Source organism: Trachypithecus francoisi, unplaced genomic scaffold (genome assembly GCF_009764315.1).
Source record: "Trachypithecus francoisi isolate TF-2019V2 unplaced genomic scaffold, Tfra_2.0 Lachesis_group0, whole genome shotgun sequence".
In the NCBI taxonomy this organism is placed as follows: Eukaryota; Metazoa; Chordata; class Mammalia; order Primates; family Cercopithecidae; genus Trachypithecus; species Trachypithecus francoisi.
Genome location: NW_022681453.1, coordinates 73,228,384 through 73,250,380, shown reverse-complemented (window position 1 = coordinate 73,250,380; position 21,997 = coordinate 73,228,384). Strand labels below are relative to the sequence as shown.

General features: G+C 38.2%; 1 protein-coding gene across 2 annotated transcripts in view; it reads right to left on the bottom strand.

The window, feature by feature from the left end:
* Positions 1-365: 365 nt before the first annotated feature.
* Positions 366-21,997, bottom strand: part of LSAMP (limbic system associated membrane protein) — a 664,124-nt gene continuing 642,492 nt past the window's right edge. The window contains exons 8-9 of one of the 2 annotated variants that reach the window (XM_033211182.1): positions 14,609-14,641; positions 366-8,417 (exon numbers count right to left, since the gene is read on the bottom strand). In XM_033211182.1, the coding sequence (XP_033067073.1) occupies positions 8,320-8,417; positions 14,609-14,641 (131 nt within the window). In that variant the 3' untranslated portion in view covers positions 366-8,319. The remainder of the gene's footprint in view (positions 8,418-14,608; positions 14,642-21,997) is intronic. The other variant, XM_033211183.1, reaches the window with a different exon arrangement.

The window sequence follows — 21,997 nt, the reverse complement described above, 5'->3', positions numbered from 1 at the left end:
CATATTTTCCAACATTTTTGGTATCATAACCCAAGGTCGCAGTCAAGTCTAACAAACATAAGTGTCTTAATAGTTTATTTATAGCATTTCAGTGGTAATTTATACTTTTCTCTTTTGGTCCCTTAAGGGGTAGGGGGGGGAAAAAAAACACTTTCACAGAACCTCTTTGCTTAGGTGAAGAAAATTCTTGTAAATCTCACATTCCTTTCTGTGACAGAAGACTCATTGTTAGAATGGCTTCAAGTGATTTTTCAGTATTTTTTCTGCCCTTCCCTTACATGATATTCATTATCATTGGCTTCATTTTCTATTTTATTCATGAAAACCTCCAAGAAATAGTGCAGTCAACCACATGATCACTGACTCAGGTCAATGAAGACACATCTCTTTTTCACTTTTATTTCATTTTGTTTTAAGATCACAGAAGAGCAGAGCATTCATACGTGTAAAGGAACAGAAGAGAGAAACAGAATTTAAATACATTTAAAAAGAAAAGAAAAAAAGCATTTTTTAATTTTAATTTTTTTTTTTTTTAAACACACACACTGCGCTTTTTATTTCCTTCACAGAGCTAGTACCCAGGGAAAAAAATCCACCCAATAAACAAAAATGAAAAACCTTGAATAAGAAAAAAACCCAAACAAAAAATGGCCATGTGTTTGTTCCGATCTTCAAGGGAAGATCAGTTCATGTCTACAGGGCTGAAAAAAGGAATATATTTATATATATATTTATATGTATATAACACTGTTAATAAGGAGAATTCTAACCAAGAGCAGGATTTATACACCCTTCAGTAGAGCAGTGATAAGGAAGGTGGGGAGCCTTGGGAGATGGGGGAGGGAGTTGGAAGTGTTCTCCTTTGCTTCTCTCCCCCTGAATTTCTTCCCTTGGAATTCCCTTGGAATTACCTCCCCACTCCAAGTAAATACTTAGGGAGCAGAACTTGGCCACAGTTCACCAGGATGAACAATTTCCATTCTCTGGTGAAGAGCAAACATCTAGGGAAGTGGGTTCAAAAGAGGCTCCTGGTAGCTTGGGATCGCTGCAGCATGCCATGAAGCTAGAACTTCCATGGGTTTTCTTCACTTGCAGGAAGCATATTTGGACTGTGCCTGGCTTTACATAGGGAGGGTTTGTGCAGAGAAGAATGTGGCTGTAGAAGTAGATCCAGGAGCACTGCCCAAAAAGAGGTACTTCTGAAATGACCATGAAAACAGGGAGTTTTCCCATGGACAGGTCATTCTCCCACTTAGAGAGAGCTTCGTAAGTACCGTAAGCACGTCATATATCCTTACCTACACAAAGTGATGTGATTGCTGGGAAGTGATGAACGAACCCTACTCTTTAGTGCCTGGAAACTCCAATGCCTTCTGTTCTTTCAGACAATAAAATCAAAGGACAACTTTGGATAGATGCTAACCTGAGCCTCTAGGACAGCTTGGGACAAGAGGATCTGTGCTCAATGCATCCAGAACATGGCACAAGAAAATCATTCCTTATTAATTGCTTGAGAAATCATCCTTTCTGCTTACCCTCTTCTCAGAGAACCTAACTTTCACATTTGATTTTGGCCTTCACAACAATTCATACTGTCTTCAACTCTGTAACCTCCTAAATTGTGTTTATTTTTGTTTTATTTTCAGCTTGTCTTCTTTAAATAGAATTGACTTGTACTTTTTGAAAACAGTACTTGTTTTCTCTCCATCTATTTGCTTTATTTCATAGCCTATAATTCAAGCTTTGGGAAACTTATCCCATGAGAAATTCCTTCCAAAACAAAATGTATTGTCTTGCCCATTTCTCACAGATCAGCCTTTGAACCTGCCTGGGACCACATGCTTACTGCCATCAGCACAAGCAAAGAGTTTCCAAGGACACACATTTACTGTAATGAGGTACTTGGCCCAGGATGAGAGAAAACTAATGTTTCCTTTCTTAGGCACAACGTCCTCATTGGTTACATGCATAATACCCAGTCTGGCTATTTTCCTTCCTATGAAAGATTATTAGAATATAGTTCCACATTTAGGTTTTACAATATTATAAACAAGGAAACAACCCCAGCTATGTCAGTGTCCTTAGTGTAATTTGAATGTGTCCCTTCTCTACACTGCTATGAAGTTTTGATCAGAAGAAATTTACAGACCCAGTCCAGAGTCCCTGTATTCTAGCAGTTTTGGGTTTAGAAATGAAGACAGCAGAATGATAGTTCTGAGAAGTGATGAGAATACAGAGACTAAACAAGAGATAACAAACAGCTGCTGTTTACAAACAGTGCTGGGCACAGCACTAAGTGAATATTAAATTCTTATTCAGAATAAAGGTTAGCGTTGAAAGAGATTTTAGAGATGTCAACCAAATCCCTCACTTTCAGGATGAGAAAACCAAGACTCAGGAAGGTTAAATGACTTGCCAATGTCTCACAGCTTTATTTGTGGCCGAACTTGGGGTTCGAACCCAATTCTCCTGACTCCCAATTCAATACACTTTCACCTCCCTTTAAGTTGTCATTTATCTTTGATGATGAGGAAGCAGGACCAAGAAGACACTTGGGAGTTAATACAATAGACACATGAACCCTTAAAACTCCTTTCTCTGTTTTTTTTTTTTTTTTTCTTTCTCTTAGGTATATTAGTGCATTTAAAGCCTGAAGTTAATTTGACCTAAAATTTTTCTAAGTCTTTGCAGAAAGTTCACTTGTTTCCTGAAATCATCTCCTTGATGATTTTTTTATGTAACAGTTGTTCATATTGTAGGAATGATATATATGTCATCCTGTTACACGCATCAGGCACTTCAAAAAGACTCCAAGAGAACATGCCTGAGAGAGATAACTCCCAATTAAAAATGATTCAGTCCCTCATTTGCAATATTCAGGATAAATATGTGGAAACATTAGGCTACCAGATAAAGTAAAGGTAGTTATTTCCTAGGGTGACTCAGCAAGATATTTCTCGAGGATATCACATTTTTTATATTGCGCAATTTCTTAGAATCCAGATGGCAAGCTTTCTCACTGCTTTTGTTGAATGGAAAATAAAAACTGAGTAATATTTTGCTCATCAAGGTTTAGGTCACTTCCTTGGAGCTATTTGAATAAGACATCTTAGATGGTGAAAAAGGAGTAAAAAAGAAGATATCTGGGAGTGGGTACAGCAGACACATAGCCCTTAAAACCCTTCCCTCTTTTTTTCCCTTTATTTTCCTTGCTTTGGGGTCGGGTGAGACAACTACAGCAACAGTTGGGACAATCTCCACTTAGATCCTGAAAGACCAGAGAGGTGACTTGAGCAGGATATAAACCTTCAACTGTTCCTGTGGGTCTGCTTCTTTTGGCTGAGGCAACCTTGTATTTGGAGCTTTAGTCATAATTCTTCCCATTCTGAACTGTGAAACATTTCGGTTTTTATTTACTTTTATTTGATTTTTTTTTTTTCCTTAAGAATCATAGGATTAGCAGTATTGGGCACTGCATGAAAAATGAAGTTTACATAGTTTATATTATGTACATAAACTAGTGATTTACATTGATTTACACATGATTGGTGCCTAATTTATTAATCAGCACGCAGTATGTAAATGTGCTGAAAAGAAATCAAGGTTTAAAATAAGTTTTCCATAATATTCATAAACATTTTCGCTGGTGTAAATGTTAAACCTAAACCCAACGTTAACACCAGCTTCCTTGCCAAGAGAAAAGTGATGTACATTGCTGGGTGAAAACAAATTCTTTCCTAAATTTCGGTTGGCGACATTTGAACAGCATAGCTACATGCAAATGAGAATAGTTTACTTCTTTTCTGCTAGTATGCACATAAATGTAAACTCCATTTTGCATTTAGTGAGATGTTTACAGATATTATGCCAACCATGATGGAAAATTTACATCACTGAGGCAAATGCAGTCTTTGGAGAAGAAATATTCTAAACATTTAAGCAAGGGAGGAGGCTTCCTAAACTGCATTTTTGTTTCTTAATTCAGGGTCTTATCTCACCATTTTTGTGGTATGTTTCACATTTGTCTTCAAAATATTAATAGTTTATGTAGGTCAGATATAGCATTGTACTTTCAGTTCTCTTAAAAAATGATATTGGTAACCAAGACTAAATGCAGGCTAAAAGTTTATGAGGATGAAAAGAAAAATGAGGACATGGTTAATCCCATTAAACATGTTTGATAAGCAAAGTTCTTTTTGGCAAATAATTACAAAATGGAAAAAGTGGGGTTCTATGTCTTTCTACATGAGCATAGATTTTTTTTTTTCTAAACAACCAAATTCAGTACTTTTCTTCCTTTTAAGTTCAAAACATTATTCTTAATTTGTCTTATAATACACACATTATTGTAAATATAGCATCTATAAAGATAAGATAAAAAAATACACACACATATATATTATTGTTTTCCACAAATAATTCGAGCCCTGCAAAGAACAAAATGAAAAATTCAGGGAGACTAGCCAATAGAAACAGTGAAACCACAACCAACTCAGGGATGGAATCTGTGACTCTGGAGGATTCAAGAAGCTCACAATTTGGTAAAGTAATAACTCAAACAATTTCATGCTGAGGAGTTTAGCTTTTGTGTGCAAAGGAGGTAAGTCCATTTTTGAAGGAGAAACAGATTTTTGTTTGGTCCTCCAAGAACGTGAAAATCACGAGTACTTTTACAAGGTCTCTATGAATAGTCCCAGTAGTTTGACTATGTAGTAAAAAAATGCCCATGGCAAGCGAGAAGTCTGTCTGACTTGGAAGAGAAGGCAAAGGTCAATGGGGCAGTCCTTCCTGACAGAAAACACATATGCTTTTCCATAAGTCTTAGTTCTTTTAAGACAGGGGAATTTTATGTCTCAAAACAAGCAAGACTTTTATCCAACAAGGCAAAACCTTTGCTCAACAATTGCACAGAGCATAATTACAATTCTGCAGTTGTAAAACCCTGGATAGTTCTCGTTCTTCAGGAAACGCCCTGGGTCAAAGTCATTTCTGTTTTTGTCAACTGAAAGTTGGGTGTAAGGATTTTGTTTTACGAATGGTGGAGTTTTACTTTGTATACAAAGAATATTAAATATATTAGCCACTCAGATAGATGAATTTCACTCCTCTTAGTATATTATTTCCAACCAGTTGGTGCTTTTCAGTGCAGGGTTTCAAGCTTTGATTACCAAGGGACAAGATTCTTGAAGGAATTTATTCCAATATGATTAACTAAATTCCAAGAAGTCTTATGTTGAGACTCAGTGATTTCTTGGTGTCAGTCTTCTGGCCCTACCTTTTCCTGACCTTTCTCTGAACTATTTTTTCCTCCATTGTTCACATTGCTTAGGGAACACTTTCAATCCTATGAGATTTCTGGGGACAATGTTTTCTCTGAAACAGGAGCCAGAAGCAAATTTTTAAAATTCCCAGATCCTGCTAGAGATATAGGCAAACACCACATTTAAATATTTGTTTAGTTATGTTTAATATATGGTTCATTATATTAAAACCGAGGGAACAAATGGTGCTGACATGGTAAAGACATTTATTTCAATGGAGAAGTTCCTCTCATGAAACCAAGACCTTGTTCTCATGATAAAGTGGAGACAATAAGAAAGCCAGGTATATAATTAAGGCCTGTGACATGCCATGGGGGTCTGTTTCTGAAGCTAACACTAACATCCAACTTCTAACAACATCCAACTTAACTCTTCTACTTTTCTCTTCCTGTGTATCTTTAAATTAGCATGCACTTTTCTAAAGCCACACACTTAAGTGTGTGACTGCCTCTTCAATTTATGGGGAATGCTTATTATTAAAGATGATACCCTTTATTTTTGAACTAAGAAGACCAAACTGTTAGGAGAAATACCTGATTGTCAATAAACTGATGCTGCATAGGAATATGGCTCACCTTCCCTATATTTTACTAGCTACCTTCTTGGTTGAGAATTTGTTTTCTCCCCTATGTCAGAATCTGCTATAAACACTCTTAACTATCCCCAAGCTGAATTTTTCCTTGTTTCAAGTCTAAACTGCCAAATCATGAAAGAAGGCTGTGATAAGCTTCTAAAACAAACAATACAATCCCTTAGAAGAAACCAACAATGCTACTTAGATCTTTCTCCCTCCTTCCTTCCTTTTTCCTCCCTTCCTTCCTTCCTTCTTTCCTTCCTTCCTTCCTTCCTTCCTTCCTTCCTTCCTTCCTTCCTTCCTTCCTTCCTTCCCAGTTACAAAGTTTCTCATTTTATATCATGTAACAGCTATTTACAAGGTTCCAACTTAATGACAAACCATATTTGGCTCCACAAGATTACATTCAAATATAATCTCAAAATAATCCTCTGTCCTCTCATGAACTGAACCACTTTCAATGCCTACTATTGTGTAAGTGAGAGCAAGGGTTGCTTTTCTGACAAAGATATCTACATGCAGAGAGCCAGTTCTCTCTGCAAGACATTTCCTAAGAAATCCTTCTGGTGATGTGGTAACACCAAGCTTTGTGGTACTCATAAAATTTCTGTCTAAATTTATTACAAGTTGCCCAGCAATTTTGGTTAAGGACCTAGATCACATTTCAGTGTTAATGTCAAGATGACTCTTATAGATGTAAATTTAAATAGAGCAGGGAAGGTGAATATCATGCAATTTTTAGCACCCTGGCATAGGATAACAGTGGACCACCATGAATAGTGATGCTGCAAACACCATCAGTGAAACAGAACAGGGATTATGCAGGCAACCAAATAAAATGTTAACCTAGAACACTGGGAAAAACATCTGCAGAGGAGCACAAGGAGTGAACTGCTTTTCATTATGGCCAATGCTCTGTATTAGAGCTCTGACGGTATCTCCAGAATACGGTAGGAGCCTGGGCATCTGTTGACTTTTTCTGCCTTGCTCACTTTCACTGTATTTTATCTGAAATAGGAAACAATCTCTGCTCAGGGGAATTCATGGGACAAATGTTATTTGAAGATTAGGGAGGAGGTAAAACAGGGCTGCTTAGGATCTCCAAGTGGTTCATCATTCTTCCACTGGGAGTTGACACTTGGAGACCTTCCTGTTTCTGGGGATTTACTCGACACATGCTGCTCATTTTTGCAGCAGAGCAGGGCCCACCCTGTTAAAAGCCAGGAAATATATGAATCCCTCAGACTCATGAAACGAGAGTAAAATCTGAAATTTTCTCTCCTAGGGCACCTCATCCATGTCATAATTCCTTATATTGTTTGCTTACCCCATCGATAGTAGGCACTTTCATTTACAGTGATATTCTGAGTGACTCCCCACTCGGTTCTGATGATGGGACTAGGAGGAATATGGGGTCCTGCCCTTGGAAGGGGCACAGCTTGGTTTGAATACACACTGATGCCATGTGACAGCCATGGATGAGAGGAGGACTCTGCTCCTTGCCTCTTTCCCCGCCATCTCCCCCAGCAACTTGTTACAGCCGCATCTCACAATTACAATGCAGGACAGTATCTACAGCACAATGAGTCTATGTACACATGGACCATTCCCTTGGCATGCTTTAGAGAGAGACACACACACACGCTCACACACATGTACACCCACATGAGAGCGAAAGACTTGAGCACACACGCACAGTGGAGAAAATTAAAATGACACTTCCTAGCATTTGCGGCAGGACTAGTGCTCTGGGGAGGGGGTGGGGGTGAGGAGAGGTGAGGGAGGAAAGGTGAGTAAAAAGGGAGTATCTAGGGTGGGTGTGGGGGAGATAGAACACACTGGAGGGAGAGGGGATGATCTCTAAAGTTGGAGAGATAGTGGAGGAAGGAAAGCCAGAGAAAAGCTCAACATAAGATTCCATTGATAGTCTGAAGTGGCTACAAGTCAGCTCAAATGAAAAACAGAATTAAAAGGTTATGGAAATATAAACACCAAAGGCAAGACCTTATTTTTTTCCCCACAGATGAAAAAAGATGAAGGAAGGAAGGATAAAGTGTGTGTTGGGGGCTTAATATCCATCTGGTTCTTCTCTTATTTTTACAGCATCCGGATGTCTTTAGTATACTGTAGTCTTTACACAGCATACATTTGCTTAGTAGATATAAACATATCCTGGTAGAACCTTCTCCATCCTGAATGATACATAAAATTTTAATGATGGACTGTAAAATTATTTTAAATGTTGCATTTTCTTCTTCTTTTTCTTATTTCCCCCTTCATGTATAAACACACAAAGTTGTGAAATAAACGGTCTCCCCCCATCTCTCTCTCTCTCTCTCTGTCTCTCTCTCTCTCTCTCTCTCTCTGTATTCTGTGTGACGCATTTTTGTGTGTTTTTTAAATTATTTTTAAATTTTTATTCTATTAACATTTGCTGAGAAGGCAGAGCAGAGATGCTGCCAGCAGCCACAGTGGTACGGCCAGACTGATGGATCCATTTATTCCTCTCACCGACCCAGGTCCTGCAGAGCAAAAAAGGAGAGAGAGAGAAAGAGAATGAGTTACATGGGCCCATTCTATGTTATGGCTGACTGCTGACGGAATCAGAGGTAAGATCTAGCTGGGTACCAGCGTCTCAAAGTTACTGACTTACGTGCAGCCCAAGAAAGGCTCAAAACCTTCCTAAATCCTTCTCCTCCTCGGGCTACAAGTATCCTAAGGGGCATCATTGGCTGCAACATTTCTAAATACAAAATGCTCTTGCCAGATAAGTCCTTAAACTGGCTATCACTAATGTGTCTCATGGTACAGCAGGCTCCGGTTCACCCAGCCTCCTCCTGTTGGCCCTGCCCTCAGTAGTCCTGGTGCCAGCACTCATTAAGGTTCTAAGCATTGGTGAGGGTCCTTCAGCAGTCAGACATGGGTCTTCTGGCCAATTCATCACAGCATCTCCACCAATAAAGCATGGAACCAAACCATGACTCCCTCTGTCCCCGGGGAGAGGCAGTAATTACTTATTTGCTAATGGGGAGGGGAACTGTTTTAAAGTAATGCTTATGGCTAGATGGTACCTTAGCAAGGGATAAAATAAGTCAACACATCTTAAAATCTTAAGAGGCAGCAAAGGATCAACTCCTCCAAACTCTTCATTTGTCACTTTAAAAATCAAAAACAAAGACGATAACAACAACAACAACACAAATAAACACACCTAGAGAGGTTGAGAGGCAAGTCCCAACCGTGAGCAGAACTGAGATTTGAACTCACCCAGATTAACCTGGAATGGCAATCCGTGTTTCCTGCTGCCATCTTAGTTTTCCCAATGTGGACACAATTTGGGGGATGTAGGTGTGGGTCTGAGAGGTGAAATAGGATGGATAGGAAGCTGGAGAAGGGGCTTGTGTGTTCATAAAAGAGAGGATTGGTGAGGAGAAAATCAGTGGTCTGGCAAAAGAGCTTATCATCTGTGCTTTGCTTGTTCCATTTTTCTCCTTTTGTATAGTTCTGCTCATATTCCATTAGAGCAAAAAAACAGTATTTTTCACTACAAGGACTTTTGGATTTAAGACTACATACTTAAACAATGATGTTCAAAAGAGAAACTTGTGCGACTGTAATTGTCAGTCACTTTAAAATTTTGAGGGTGCATATGCAGATGGATTATGTGTGAGTGAGTGTGTGTGTGTGTGTTTGTGTGTGAAGCTATGATGGTTTGCAGGTATGATGGAAGCATCCCCTGGTATGTGAATTTTTCCAAAACTGTTTACAAACATACCCAATCGGAGATAGGATAACAGGGAAAAATGCCGAATTCCATGGTCTCCTAATCTATGCTTTATGTCAATAATAAAAGTAACAACAACAATAAAAACAAAACCACAAACACTTATACAGCACTTACTACACGATTTTGTCACAACTGCCCTATAAATATAAGCACACAACCATGCTATAAGGTGGATACTAAGATGAAACCTGTTTCACAGTGAAATGATCGAGGCACAGGGAGGTTGGATCCACTGTGCAAGTTTACACAACTTGCAAGCAGAGGAACTGGGGTTTTTACCCAGGTATCTAGCTCCAGAGTCTTTGCCTGTCACTACTACACAGTAAAGGGGTACCTGTAAGTCTCCTGTCAACATTCAGCAAATTAAACTTGGGTTTGATTAAAATGGCCAGCAAAAACAAAAACAAGGAGACAACTATTATCGTTGCAAAGAAGATTTTTGATAGGAGGGTTTTGACTAGAATACCTTCTTGAGAATATTAAAAACATCACCTAATATAAAAATATGAACATATACAAACTTTGATCAGCATACAGTATAAAATGAACTGTATTATGTGTAAATCTATGGAGACACAGAATAGAGATTCAATGAATTAATTATCTAATTTTCTGAATTGTTATAGGATCATATTAACAAAAGACACCTTAGCTACCTTCAGGTTCATGCATTTATTTGATGAGGAATTAAGTTCAATGAGATGCTGTATCTTGCATGAAAGCACCCGATTAGTAATTGTTGACCAGGAGCTTAATTCAAGTGTTTTAAGTCAGCTCAAGGCCTTTCCTAATCTACTTCTGTGTCTCCTGCTCCCACCCTTTTTGAACTTTTGGGACCTTCAAACTTTCTTAGTGGCAACTTCCCCCAGGGCTTTTGGGCTGGTAGGAATGTTACTTTCCTAACCTTTTAGTCTCTCTATGTACACTAGATGCCAAGAGCTCCTTGGCAGGTTTGGTTGTGTTTGTGTATTGATGAGGTTTTCAAAACAGAGAAAAACTACACAAAAATTAAAACCATAGAGGGTTAGGCAAAAAATACTTGTGTTTGCACCAGAGATAGTGTAAGACAAGAGATTTTCAGAAAGAGTCCAATTCTGCTGATTGCCTTAATCTCATTTTTGGTGCAAGGACAGGCTAGATTATCTTGTAGACATCCTGGAGCTGAATGATATCTTGGCAAGGTTAAGACTAATCTTATTTTATTTGACAGTGGTTAGTATTCGAGAAAGCCAAAATTCCATTATTGAAAAATATATTACAGAATAAATGAACCTAGATAATATGTTCACATATAACATTCTTGATAATACATGTATACATTTACATACATACAAAGTATGTATGTTATATACTTATATATACACATGATATGCACACATATTATTGATCTTTTACAAATAATTCAGAATTAACTGCTATTTTCACATGCTATTCTACGTTATAATGGGGAATCCCAGTATAACTATGTTAATATGTTTAACTTTATCTTTTATAATATTATTATATACAGTCATGTGCTACATTATATTTCAGTCAAAGATGAACCATGTATACAAAGGTGGTCCTATAAAGTTATAGCACTGCATTTTTACTATACCTTTGCTATGTCTAGGTAAGTTTATATACACAAATACTTACCACTGTCCGTAGTATTCGGTATAGTAACATGCTTACAGGTTTTTAGCCTAGGAGTAGGCTATACCATATACACTAGGTGTGTAGTAAGCTATACCATCAAGGTTTGTGTAAGTATATTCTATGATGCTCACAAGAATGAATTCACGTAATACTGCTTTTCTCAGAATGTATCCCAGTCATTAAGTGATGTACAAGTATATTTGAAACTTATTTTGTGCATCAGTTAAACATATCTTCATCTCTATCAATTATTATTTATTAAGTGCTCTCATATAGCTATTTAGTCTACTTATATGACTTACTCCTTTCATAATTGGGCTTGAGAGTAAATAAATAGGCTTAAAAATACAAGGGTAAATGGGTGGTAGTTGGGAAATCATCACAAGTGTGTATGCAATTATAGATATATGTGACTGCATAGGAGACTACTTCAGTTAATGGCTATTTCAGGGAAGAATAATCAGCAAAATCATTAATCATGTTTTACTTCAGAGTTATGAAATTTCTGCTTATTTGTAGAAATGCAAATGATAAATCTTATTTCCCACACCAGATGGCCAAGCTCAGCAAGTGCTTTCATATACTGACAGATAAAATGAAAGCAAGAGTCTACAAACATAAATTAGCCTTAAGAATAGATGGGCAAATAGAACCACAATTCAAAAATTTGCTACGTGTTTTTCATATAACAGATAAAAATCATATTTTAGTCTCTAACCACATTGTATATGTGTGTTATATATGTGTACACCCACTAATATATGTGGTATCTGGTAAACATTTAGTAAATTGCAGAAGTTTGGATTACAGAAAGAGATGAAATACCAACCTGAATCAAAGGCATTGATTTGTGAATTGGGTCAAGGTTTTAAATGTTGACTCTAAGGAGCAAAATTCAGCTGCAGCAGGACTGCAAATCGTAAGTCAACATGCCAGGTCAAGGTTCTTAACCCCAAGGTGGATTAAGTGAGATTCTGTGTCCAGGTGAATGTTGGATTGCACTTTCCCATAACAATGAAAGGGAATTTGTGATTAAGGGCAAGATTGATAAAACATTCTGAAATTGAGGGATATGAGAATTTTTCGGCAAGTCTCTAGACTATAAATTTCATTCAGGATCTGGAGCCAATTGATTTGTCTTTCAGTAAAATCTCAAGGAAAGGACCAGATGATTTTTCAACACCTGTTTAAGAAAGCGTATGCTTAGAGACACTTTGTAATTCAAATCTGGTCAACAGTTTTCTGTTGCTCCTCCTGAGAGCCCATTTCTTGGATTTAGGACTAAATTCATTCAAAGGGGTTGTTAATTATGCTCTCAGTGATCCTTGGGTATTCCTTTCAGCCACTAAGAAATCATAGATAAATCATTTTATTCCAGTTCGTAGTTCAGCCATATGAGAAAAAATAGCTAGAGGAGTTAAAGTTTGAATTCTCTCAGAATTATTAAGGGCTGATTGAGTGACTGAAAATAGAACAAAATTCTAAACAATTTGTAAAACACTTGTTTAACAAAGGAGAACACGAATCTACAAAGTCTCCTAAGAATCTGCCTCCCGTAACATCTAGCGCAGCCAACTAAGGCATGCTCGTATCCTGGGAAGACATATTTAAAAGGAAGCCTGATAAAAATTGACTTTGGCGCCACCTACTGTCCATTTTCTGCCAGTACAACTTCCTCTGGGTGAATGAGGATTAAAGCTCAGACTGCAGCAAATTAGAGGAGGGGAAATACGGTAGTCCTCCTTTAACAGTGACTTTGTTTTCTGCCGTTTCACTTACCTGAGGTACATACAGTACAATAAGATATTCAGAGAAACAGAGAAAGAGAGAGATAACATTCACCTAACTTTTAGTACAGTATATTGTTAGAATTGTTTTATTATTATTGTAGTTAATCTCGTACTGGGCCTAATTTATAAATTAAACTTCATCATAGGTATGTATAAGAATACACATAGTGTATATAGGTAGGGTTCTGTACTATCTGCAGTTTCACATATCCACTGGGGTCCTGAGGCCATATCCCCTGCGGATAAGGGGGAATTACTATATTGAAGTTTTCTTTGAGTAATGGGTCTTAAAATCAATATAATGTGAGCTCTTCCTACATTTTCTTTAGCTCTTTATGCATTTTCTCTACTCTCTATAAAGTGAGATTTTGGTAACACTCTCACAGTAAAGTCAGAATCATCACATCTTTTTCCTCAACACAGCAGCAAGTATTTTGGCATACAAATTTTTAACATTTTAGTCTAATACGTAGAACTTCTGGTGACACTGGCAGCTTATCTTGTCTTTGAAATTTAAAAAAAAAAAAAGGTATGCCCTATTTCTTCAACCACATATCAAATCCATAATGTATTACATATAATACTAGCCACTTAAGATTAAAACATAATTGGTAATCGTGGCATTGGGAAGTAAAGAAGGGCTGAAAGGGACAATATTTTATGCCTTCTTGAAGGCCTCAAATGATCCTGTTTCTGAGTATATATTCATGGCCGCCTCTTCCCTGTTGCCTTCAGGGAGGACCTTGTAGCACTGACCATAAACACGGTGCTGACCCTTTCTTGGGAGGAGTAAGCAACAAAGTGTCCATAATCTCTGTGGCTCTTGATCACGGGTGGACATAAGTTCCACAAGAATAGGTTTCCACAATTGAGAGTGATCTTGGTTGTCTCGCCCCTCTGAGACTCACAGAGGAAGATGCCTTCATATGAGACAATTATAATCATGTAGGTGACCTTCAGGAAGTGAAGAGGGTGGGGTCTGGCCACATAGGTGCCTCTGTGGCTCTGGTTTAGAGATAGACACTGTTAGGGACTATGATTTATTGGACTTGTAAAGACAGCACCTCAGAATTAGTAACTACTTGCATTTTAGGGTCTGTTTTATGAAGTCAACAAGTGAATGTAAATTAGGCTCTGCATCTCTTCTGCGAGCCCTGTCAATGGGCAATGAGCATTTCCAAAACTGCAGCTCTGTCAGAATGAACCATGAATACTTAAGAAAGAGAAAGTAGGAACAGGGAGTAGGGCAAAGCATACCTTGCTCTGTTCCAGGGATTTAAAAACAAATTACTGTCAAGAGCAATGTGAGGGTCATGGGTTTGATCAGGAACTATTTGTAAATGAAAAAGTTCACAATTTGGAAAAAATAATGCCAGTTGTGTTAAGGAAATCGTTATCACAAATTATTCCACTGAAACTCAAGTATATAAGACAACAATATATTGCTGTGAAACCTTAATTTTGACATATGGAAGGTAACCAAAAATAAGAACCATACCTTTTTGCTTGAAGTGCACGGTGGTACCAATTTCTAAAATAAGAAACATTAAGCAAAACAAAAACAAATAAAAAATCTTTATCAATTAAGAAGAAACACAAAGGTAGTCTGATACTCTCCACTGAAAGGAGAATAAGAGAAAAGGAGGAAAGAACATTTTAATAGGAAAGAATATTGGTAGAGACAGAAAGAAAGGCAAATGGAAAGAGATTGTTTTATTGGAACAGATGTTGTGCAGTTGGAGGTGGCAAAAATGATTTGCAGCTTCAAATACCTGATGCTACATTGTATGCATGTAGACAGGTTCAAGAACTCTGAGTATGGAATGTAAAGGTACTCTTGACTGCAATTCAGTGGAACAATAGAATGTGTCGGATCCATAACCTCGTCCTACCATTTTGCCGTGGTTCATTCCACTCAAGCCAATTGGCCGTCCTGCTCTTCTTCCAACAGATCAAGTCTATTCCAACTTAAAACCTTCACACTCGCTTTTCATTTGCTTGGAATATTCTTCCCCTAGATCTTTGTATTGATCACTTAGTCACTTCCTTCAGATTTCTGCTGAAATAACACCAACGTGAAAAGGACTCCTCTCACCATCTTGTTAAAAATAGCATTTTCTGTTATTTTCTCTATTCCTTTACCCTGCTTTACTAATCTACATAGCACTTACCTCCAACCTGACATCATGTTATGTGTATACTTTTTGCCTGTTTATAGTTTATCTTCTCCATTAGAATATACGCTCCACGAGGGCAGCAACTGTGTATGCCTTCTCAAATACTGTATCCCTTGTGCTTAGATTAGAGCTTGGCAGGTAGTGGATATTCAATAAATATTTGTTTAATTTATAAATAAGTCTCAGGGTCGGAAGAGCTCAGGTAGGTTAAATATTTGGTTTCTCTTTTAAGTATCTTTATCAAGTAAACCACAATGCTCTTAGGTCTTTAGAAGCAAGCTTGTAAATTTTCTATAGGATACCTCTTTGAAGCTCAGGAACAACTTAGTGGGTGCTGAGATAGAAGAGCCCAAACTGCTGATGGAATACAGAACCTGTCTTTTGTCCTTGAAGCCCATCACTTCCAGTTATTTCTATTTAACAAATGCAACATGCTGCAAGTTCATACAGAAAGATGGAGTAAGAATTCTCCTCTCCTAGCAGAAGCCAGCACTCACCCTGGAAGTGAAGCCAGGTTCTATTAATACATGAAACAATAGTCTCTAGCTGTTGTCTCTAGTTGTTCTGTATATGTCTCATCATCTAACCACTGCGGTTTTAAGTTGTATATTAAACATACTGCCACTTGCTTCCTTTCATAATACCAGCTTTGACATCTTTTCTTTTGGATCTACATATTGCATTAAAAAATATTGAAAGGCAGTGTGGAGAATGTGTTCATGAAAACATGAGGAAACTGAGGCCCAAAGAGGTCATTTGCAAAGTGAGAGGCAAAGCTGAGACTGAAATTTAGGGCTCCCACTTCTCTAGACAGAACCTAGCCCGTTATTCCACAATACCCCTTCAGCAGTTTTTATGAAAGCAATGCCTCTATGACTCAAGAGGTATCACTGGGACATTTAAATGATTCAATACTGGCTGGAAAGACATGACTCTTGTGCAAAGTGCAACTTTCCTTCTTTCTTGCATTAAGCCTCATAGCTTATTATGATAAGAGTTTTTAAGAACCCCTTAAGGCCACAGAGTGATGCTCTTTCCTAAAAGAGGCCTCAATCCTCAATGAGGCCATCCTCAGTTAAAGAACACTAAGTTTCTGGTACACAGGGTTCATGGGAACGATTTCAAGCAATTGTTCAGAAATCCAGACAGGTAGGAAGCCCAGTGATTCTGCTGAAAGCTTTCTCTTACCCTCTGTTTGTGTCAGTTTCATCATCTCTAAAATGAGTTTTACATGCACCTTATAAATTTGTGCTATGAATTAGATCAATTAACCAACATACTATACTTACAATGGTGCCAGACACACAATAAATGCTCAATAAATGAAAGTTGCCAATTTTGTGGTAAAATCCCTTCTACATAGGATTATTAGTGCAATTTTAGTGGAGAGAGAAAAATATATCTTAACAAGTAATTAATGGCATTACAAGTCCAAATTTTATATATATATATATAATTGCAACAACATGATGAACAAACACTGGGAGATTCTAGCACAAAAAAGGTAATCGGAGGCCGGGCGTGGCTCACACCTGTAATCCCTGCACTTTGGGAGGCTGAGGAGGGTGGATCACCTGAGGTTGGGAGTTTGAGACCAGCCTGGCCAGCATAGTGAAACCCCATCTCTACTAAATTAGCCTGGCGTGGTGGCACGCACCTGTAATCCCAGCTACTCGGGAAGCTGAGGCAGGGGAATCACTTGAACCGGGGAGTCGGAGATTGCAATGAGCCGAGATCAGGCCCTTGCACTCCAGTCTGGGCAACAGAGCGAGACTCCATCTCAAAAAAAAAAAAAAAAAAAAAGGTGGCCGGGCTCAGTGGCTCATGCCTGTAATCCCAGCACTTTGGGAGGCCAAAGTGGGCGGATCACGAGGTCAGGAGTTCGACCAACATGGTGAAACCCCGTCTCTACTAAAAATACAAAAAATTAGCTGGGTGTGGTGGTGCATGTCTGTAATCCCAGCTACTCGGGAAGCTGAGGCAGGAGAATCGCTTGAACCTGGGTGGGGGTGGAGGTTGCAGTGAGATGGCACCATTGCACTCCAGCCTGGCAACAGAGTGAGACTCCGTCAAAAAAAAAAAAAAAAAAGTGACAGGAAAGCAGATTGACTAGGGTACATTTGGTCAGGAAAAGTCTAGCAATGTGCCAGCATTAACCTGTCACTGGCCTAGGTGTGGGTAGAATCCACATGTTCTAATGGATTCTAATGGATCTCTTAGGAAACAGATTCTCCCCTATGAATCAACTAGAGACAGTTGATTACAAGAAGCATATAAAAAACATTCCCAAATATTCTCTGTGAAGCTAATATCAGAAAAATTCAGATATGAAATATACATTTGCTTGAAATATCTTTAAAAAGCAAAACAAGTTGCCAGTTAAATGTTCAGTACTCCTCCCTATGCCTGTAGTAAATCAACTTCTTTGTGAAATCCTAAAGATCTTAACACTTGGAATTCCATTTTTCTTTAGGAAAAGAGAATGGAATGCTTATTTTGGACTATTATTTCCTACCTATCACCTTCTGTAGGAGCAGAACAGTCTGAGCACATTTTTGAAAATGTGGTTATCTGTTGCCATCTTGTGGTAATACTAAGACATGCTCCTGTGTGCCGTCCAAATGAATCACCTTTGTCCACGAGGTGGCAATAGTGGAAGAAATAAACACTTTTTTTTTTTTTCCCAGTGTCAGGCCAGGCATGAAATATTACTCTTCAAGAGGGGGCTTTTCTGTTGTTATAGACAGAATTCTTTTTACATTTAACACCTAAAAATTATTGTTTCTTTTCTAGTGAAAATACAATCTCATGTTTGTGAATAGAACTGCATTGCCAGGGATATAATTTTTGCAGAGATTTCCAGGGCACTGTGCTTAGAACATAACCTGGAACCTATGATTTTTATGCCTTCCAGGAAAACTTCTAACTATATATTAATCTTGCTTCAGCAAATACACTTAACAAGTAAGTATGGCAGTGAAGGTACAAGGCATAATAGAGAAAGGTAAATCGACTGAAGCAATGCAAAACACAACACTGGGGGATTCTAGTATAGAGAATGTACTAGGCTTTCTCTTAAAAGCCTTACCATCATATGCTTAGATCTTAGCTCCTGGTGAGGTAGTAGAAGAAGGCAATGGGGAAATAATTTAATATTAGGAAAGGCAAGTGCCTTGAGACATTTATTTAAGGTAATCTGTCCTTGATTTTTAACTTTCGGATTCATTACACCCAGCCACATTAGCCTGCACCATTAAAAACATTGATTCAAGCTCTCTTATTGGCATAGACAATATATCTGCCTTGTTCCCTACTGTATCCTCAGCTTGGTATTTCTCTAGCACAGAAGAAGGATCCAGTAGATATGCTGAACAAATACCTGAATGCATAAAGAAAGAAGTGAATGAGAGACTGAATTAATCAATTAATACTTCAAGTGTTACCCTAGTTAAGATTCTAGAGAGGGGAGATTCTATTTTCTTTTTAGAACCACAGTGCCCGAACCCAAGGCGAGATTATTGTTGGGAATTCACAGTTATTTGAAGAGCCACATGGGGCCAAGAGGTCCTTGTATTATTTCCCAAATCCTGGCAGGTAGAACATTTTTTAGAGGGCTGCGCTTTATTTCCAAATACCTTCGTGACTAATAAAAATGTAAACCTTAACAAATAAAACTCCAAGTTTCTTTTGAAGATATATTCTTCCTCGGCCAGGCGCGGTGGCTCAAGCCTGTATTCCCAGCACTTTGGGAGGCCGAGACGGGCGGATCACGAGGTCAGGAGATCGAGACCATCCTGGCTAACACGGTGAAACCCCGTCTCTACTAAAAAAATACAAAAAATTAGCCGGGCGAGATGGCGGGCGCCTGTAGTCCCAGCTACTCCGGAGGCTGAGGCGAGAGAATGGCGTAAACCCGGGAGGCGGAGCTTGCAGTGAGCTGAGATCCGGCCACTGCACTCCAGCCTGGGCGACAGAGCGAGACTCCGTCTCAACAACAAAAAAAAAAAAAAAAAAAAAAGATATATTCTTCCTCTTACCCTTTACTATAATCTCTTACTCTTATCTCTCACTATGTGACATGATTTTTTTCTCTTTCTCTGTCTCTCTTTCTCCCCTTCCCTCCATCCACATCCCTGAAAAAATTCAAGTGAGTGTTGCAAAGATGAAAGACGCTCCATTGGAAACTACAGTTTATAGTTCGGGAACTCCCTCGTTATCTTAGGAAATCTTCATATCTTTATGTGTGGAAAATTTTGGCATTTTGCTTTCTTTGAGTTCTATCTGGGAGATGAAGTGAGGGTACAACACATTCATAAGGAAAAGAATTGACATTTAGTACTTTGAATCTTGACTTTTGACAACTTTTCTCCAATCCTCTACTCATAAGAGTTCATTCACATTCACATGTAGGTAATGAAGAGTTTGGGGAGTTTATATTATTTGCACAGTTGTTCTAATTCTAGGGTATTTACTTGAACACAAATGTCTTGTTTTTCAACCTGCTGCGGCCATTTGTAAAAGAAAACATTATCTCTATGTGTGTGACGTAAGTCTTTCTATAAGGCCAACCCTCTGATGTGCTGCAGGTTTTGAAAATGACATAAAAATAATTAGTGGCACTTTAAAAAGTCTGGGCCAGAGTTGGTAAGAGTGTGTATTTGCAGAAGTGGGACAGAAAAAGGTCCAAATTCAATAGGGATTTTATCCTCCAGTTCCTGGAAATTGCAGAAAGGGGTAGGGTTATAATTATTAAGAAATGTAATCAAAGAAACAGAGGAGGAGGTCGCACCTGCTGCTGCTTCCTCACTGATGTCAAGGACCTGAGGCATCACATTTGTAAGATTCTGCCATGGAAATTTATGGATTTTGCCCTCTGACCTTTGTTTATTTATTTATTTATTGGCCACCATTTTGAAAAATAAAACCTTTATAATTATAGTGGCTTAAAGGGGGGCAATTTTTATTAATTCAATTTTCAAGTCACACTTTGAAAGCTATTAATGTCTTTCTCACAGATTTCTTCACTCAGAGGCTTTAGGGATTAGCAGCTTGTACTTGCAAATATTATTTTTTTCTTTTGCCATAGAAAAGTATTTGCCTTGTGATTCCTATTTGAATTATTAGAGCTTTTTATTTTCTCCCATGTATGATATTCATGTTGTATAAACCTCAATGCCTAATATTTCTAACATAATGCTTTCTGAGAATCAGAGTATTCATTCTGGCTCTAGTGAAGTGGGAAAAGAGTCAAAATAGAGAAACAGACTTGAATCTCAACCTTAAGATTCTCCCTAATTTCCTTTCTTTGTTTGTTTCTTTTTTTTTTTTTTTCTTGAGAGAGAATTTCGCTCTTTTTGCCCAGGCTGGAGTGCAATGGCACAATCTCGGCTCACCGCAAACTCCATCTCCTAGGTTCAAGCGACTCTCCTGCCTCAGCCTCCCGAGTAGCTGGGATTACAGGCATACACCACTACGCCTAGCTAATTTTGTATTTTCAGTAGAAATGGAGTTTCTCCATGTTGGTCAGGCTGGTCTCAAACTTCCGACCTCAGGTGATCTGCCTGCCTTGGCTTCCCAAAGAGCTGGGATTACAGGTGTGAGCCAACATCCCCAGCCTTCCTATTTTCTTAGTTAATAGGGACCATTGTCCTCATGGCTAAGAGAATACATCAAACCAGCTGAGAAAACTAAGCAAGCTTAGCATGTCATCAATATTTGAGAAAGGAAGTTGGCCTCCCTTAGCTAGATTTGGGCCAGCAAGGAACGCTACACTTTACTTTCAAATAGCGCTAAAGGCTTTTCTTCTTTATAGTTGTCTGTGACTAGAAATGGACTTCAGTTTGATGCCCTATCAGAGTAAATAATGACATAGGCATGAGTAGACAGTACCAGAATACTGCAGCCCTAGACAAATGGTGTTAATTCCTCATTGAATGAAAGAATGAAACCAAACTAAAATGATGCTGGTATAATTTCTTGTTGAAAAATGTGAATAAAATATTTGGGCCTCACTCCTTATATCAAATATTCTATAGTGAGTAGAATATGAAAAAAAGATTACATTGTCATTGCATTAAAAAGAACACATCTATTAAATGGACAATATTAATATGACAACTTGGAGAGAGAACAGATGAGCCCCCACATCTGAAAGGAGGACCCTTACTGGGGATCCTGGAGGTGCATGAAGGAAATCCCTTGTGAGTCAAGATTTGACTTAGACCTGAAAGCACTTTGGGTGTGCACATCACTGTGGAGAGCACCCTGGCCCAGGTAGGAGGGCGGCTCCTGGGCCTGCCTCTGCTATAACCTTGAACAAGTAACAGAAACATGCCCAGCTTTTGAGAGCATGGAAAATAGAAGACTTTTTAGGTTTTAAACTTCAACATTCTGTAGTACACTGGCAGCTCAAACATTCAGACAAAACATTTATTTTTATTGCATTAATGGTGTTATCTCTAAGGATAAGGATTACATATGAGCGTTATTTTCTTCATTATAATGTTTCATATTTTTCAAATTCTTCCATAATGAGAATGCATAACATTTATCATCAGAATAGAAAACTATTTAGAAAAACAAATCAATGCATTTTTTTTTTTTTAAAAAACCTTTAAATGTGGAGAAAAGGAATTAATCACTTTCTGATTATTTGGCATTGGCATTGGGTGAACCCAATGTGAGATTATTGTTGGGAATTTACAACATTA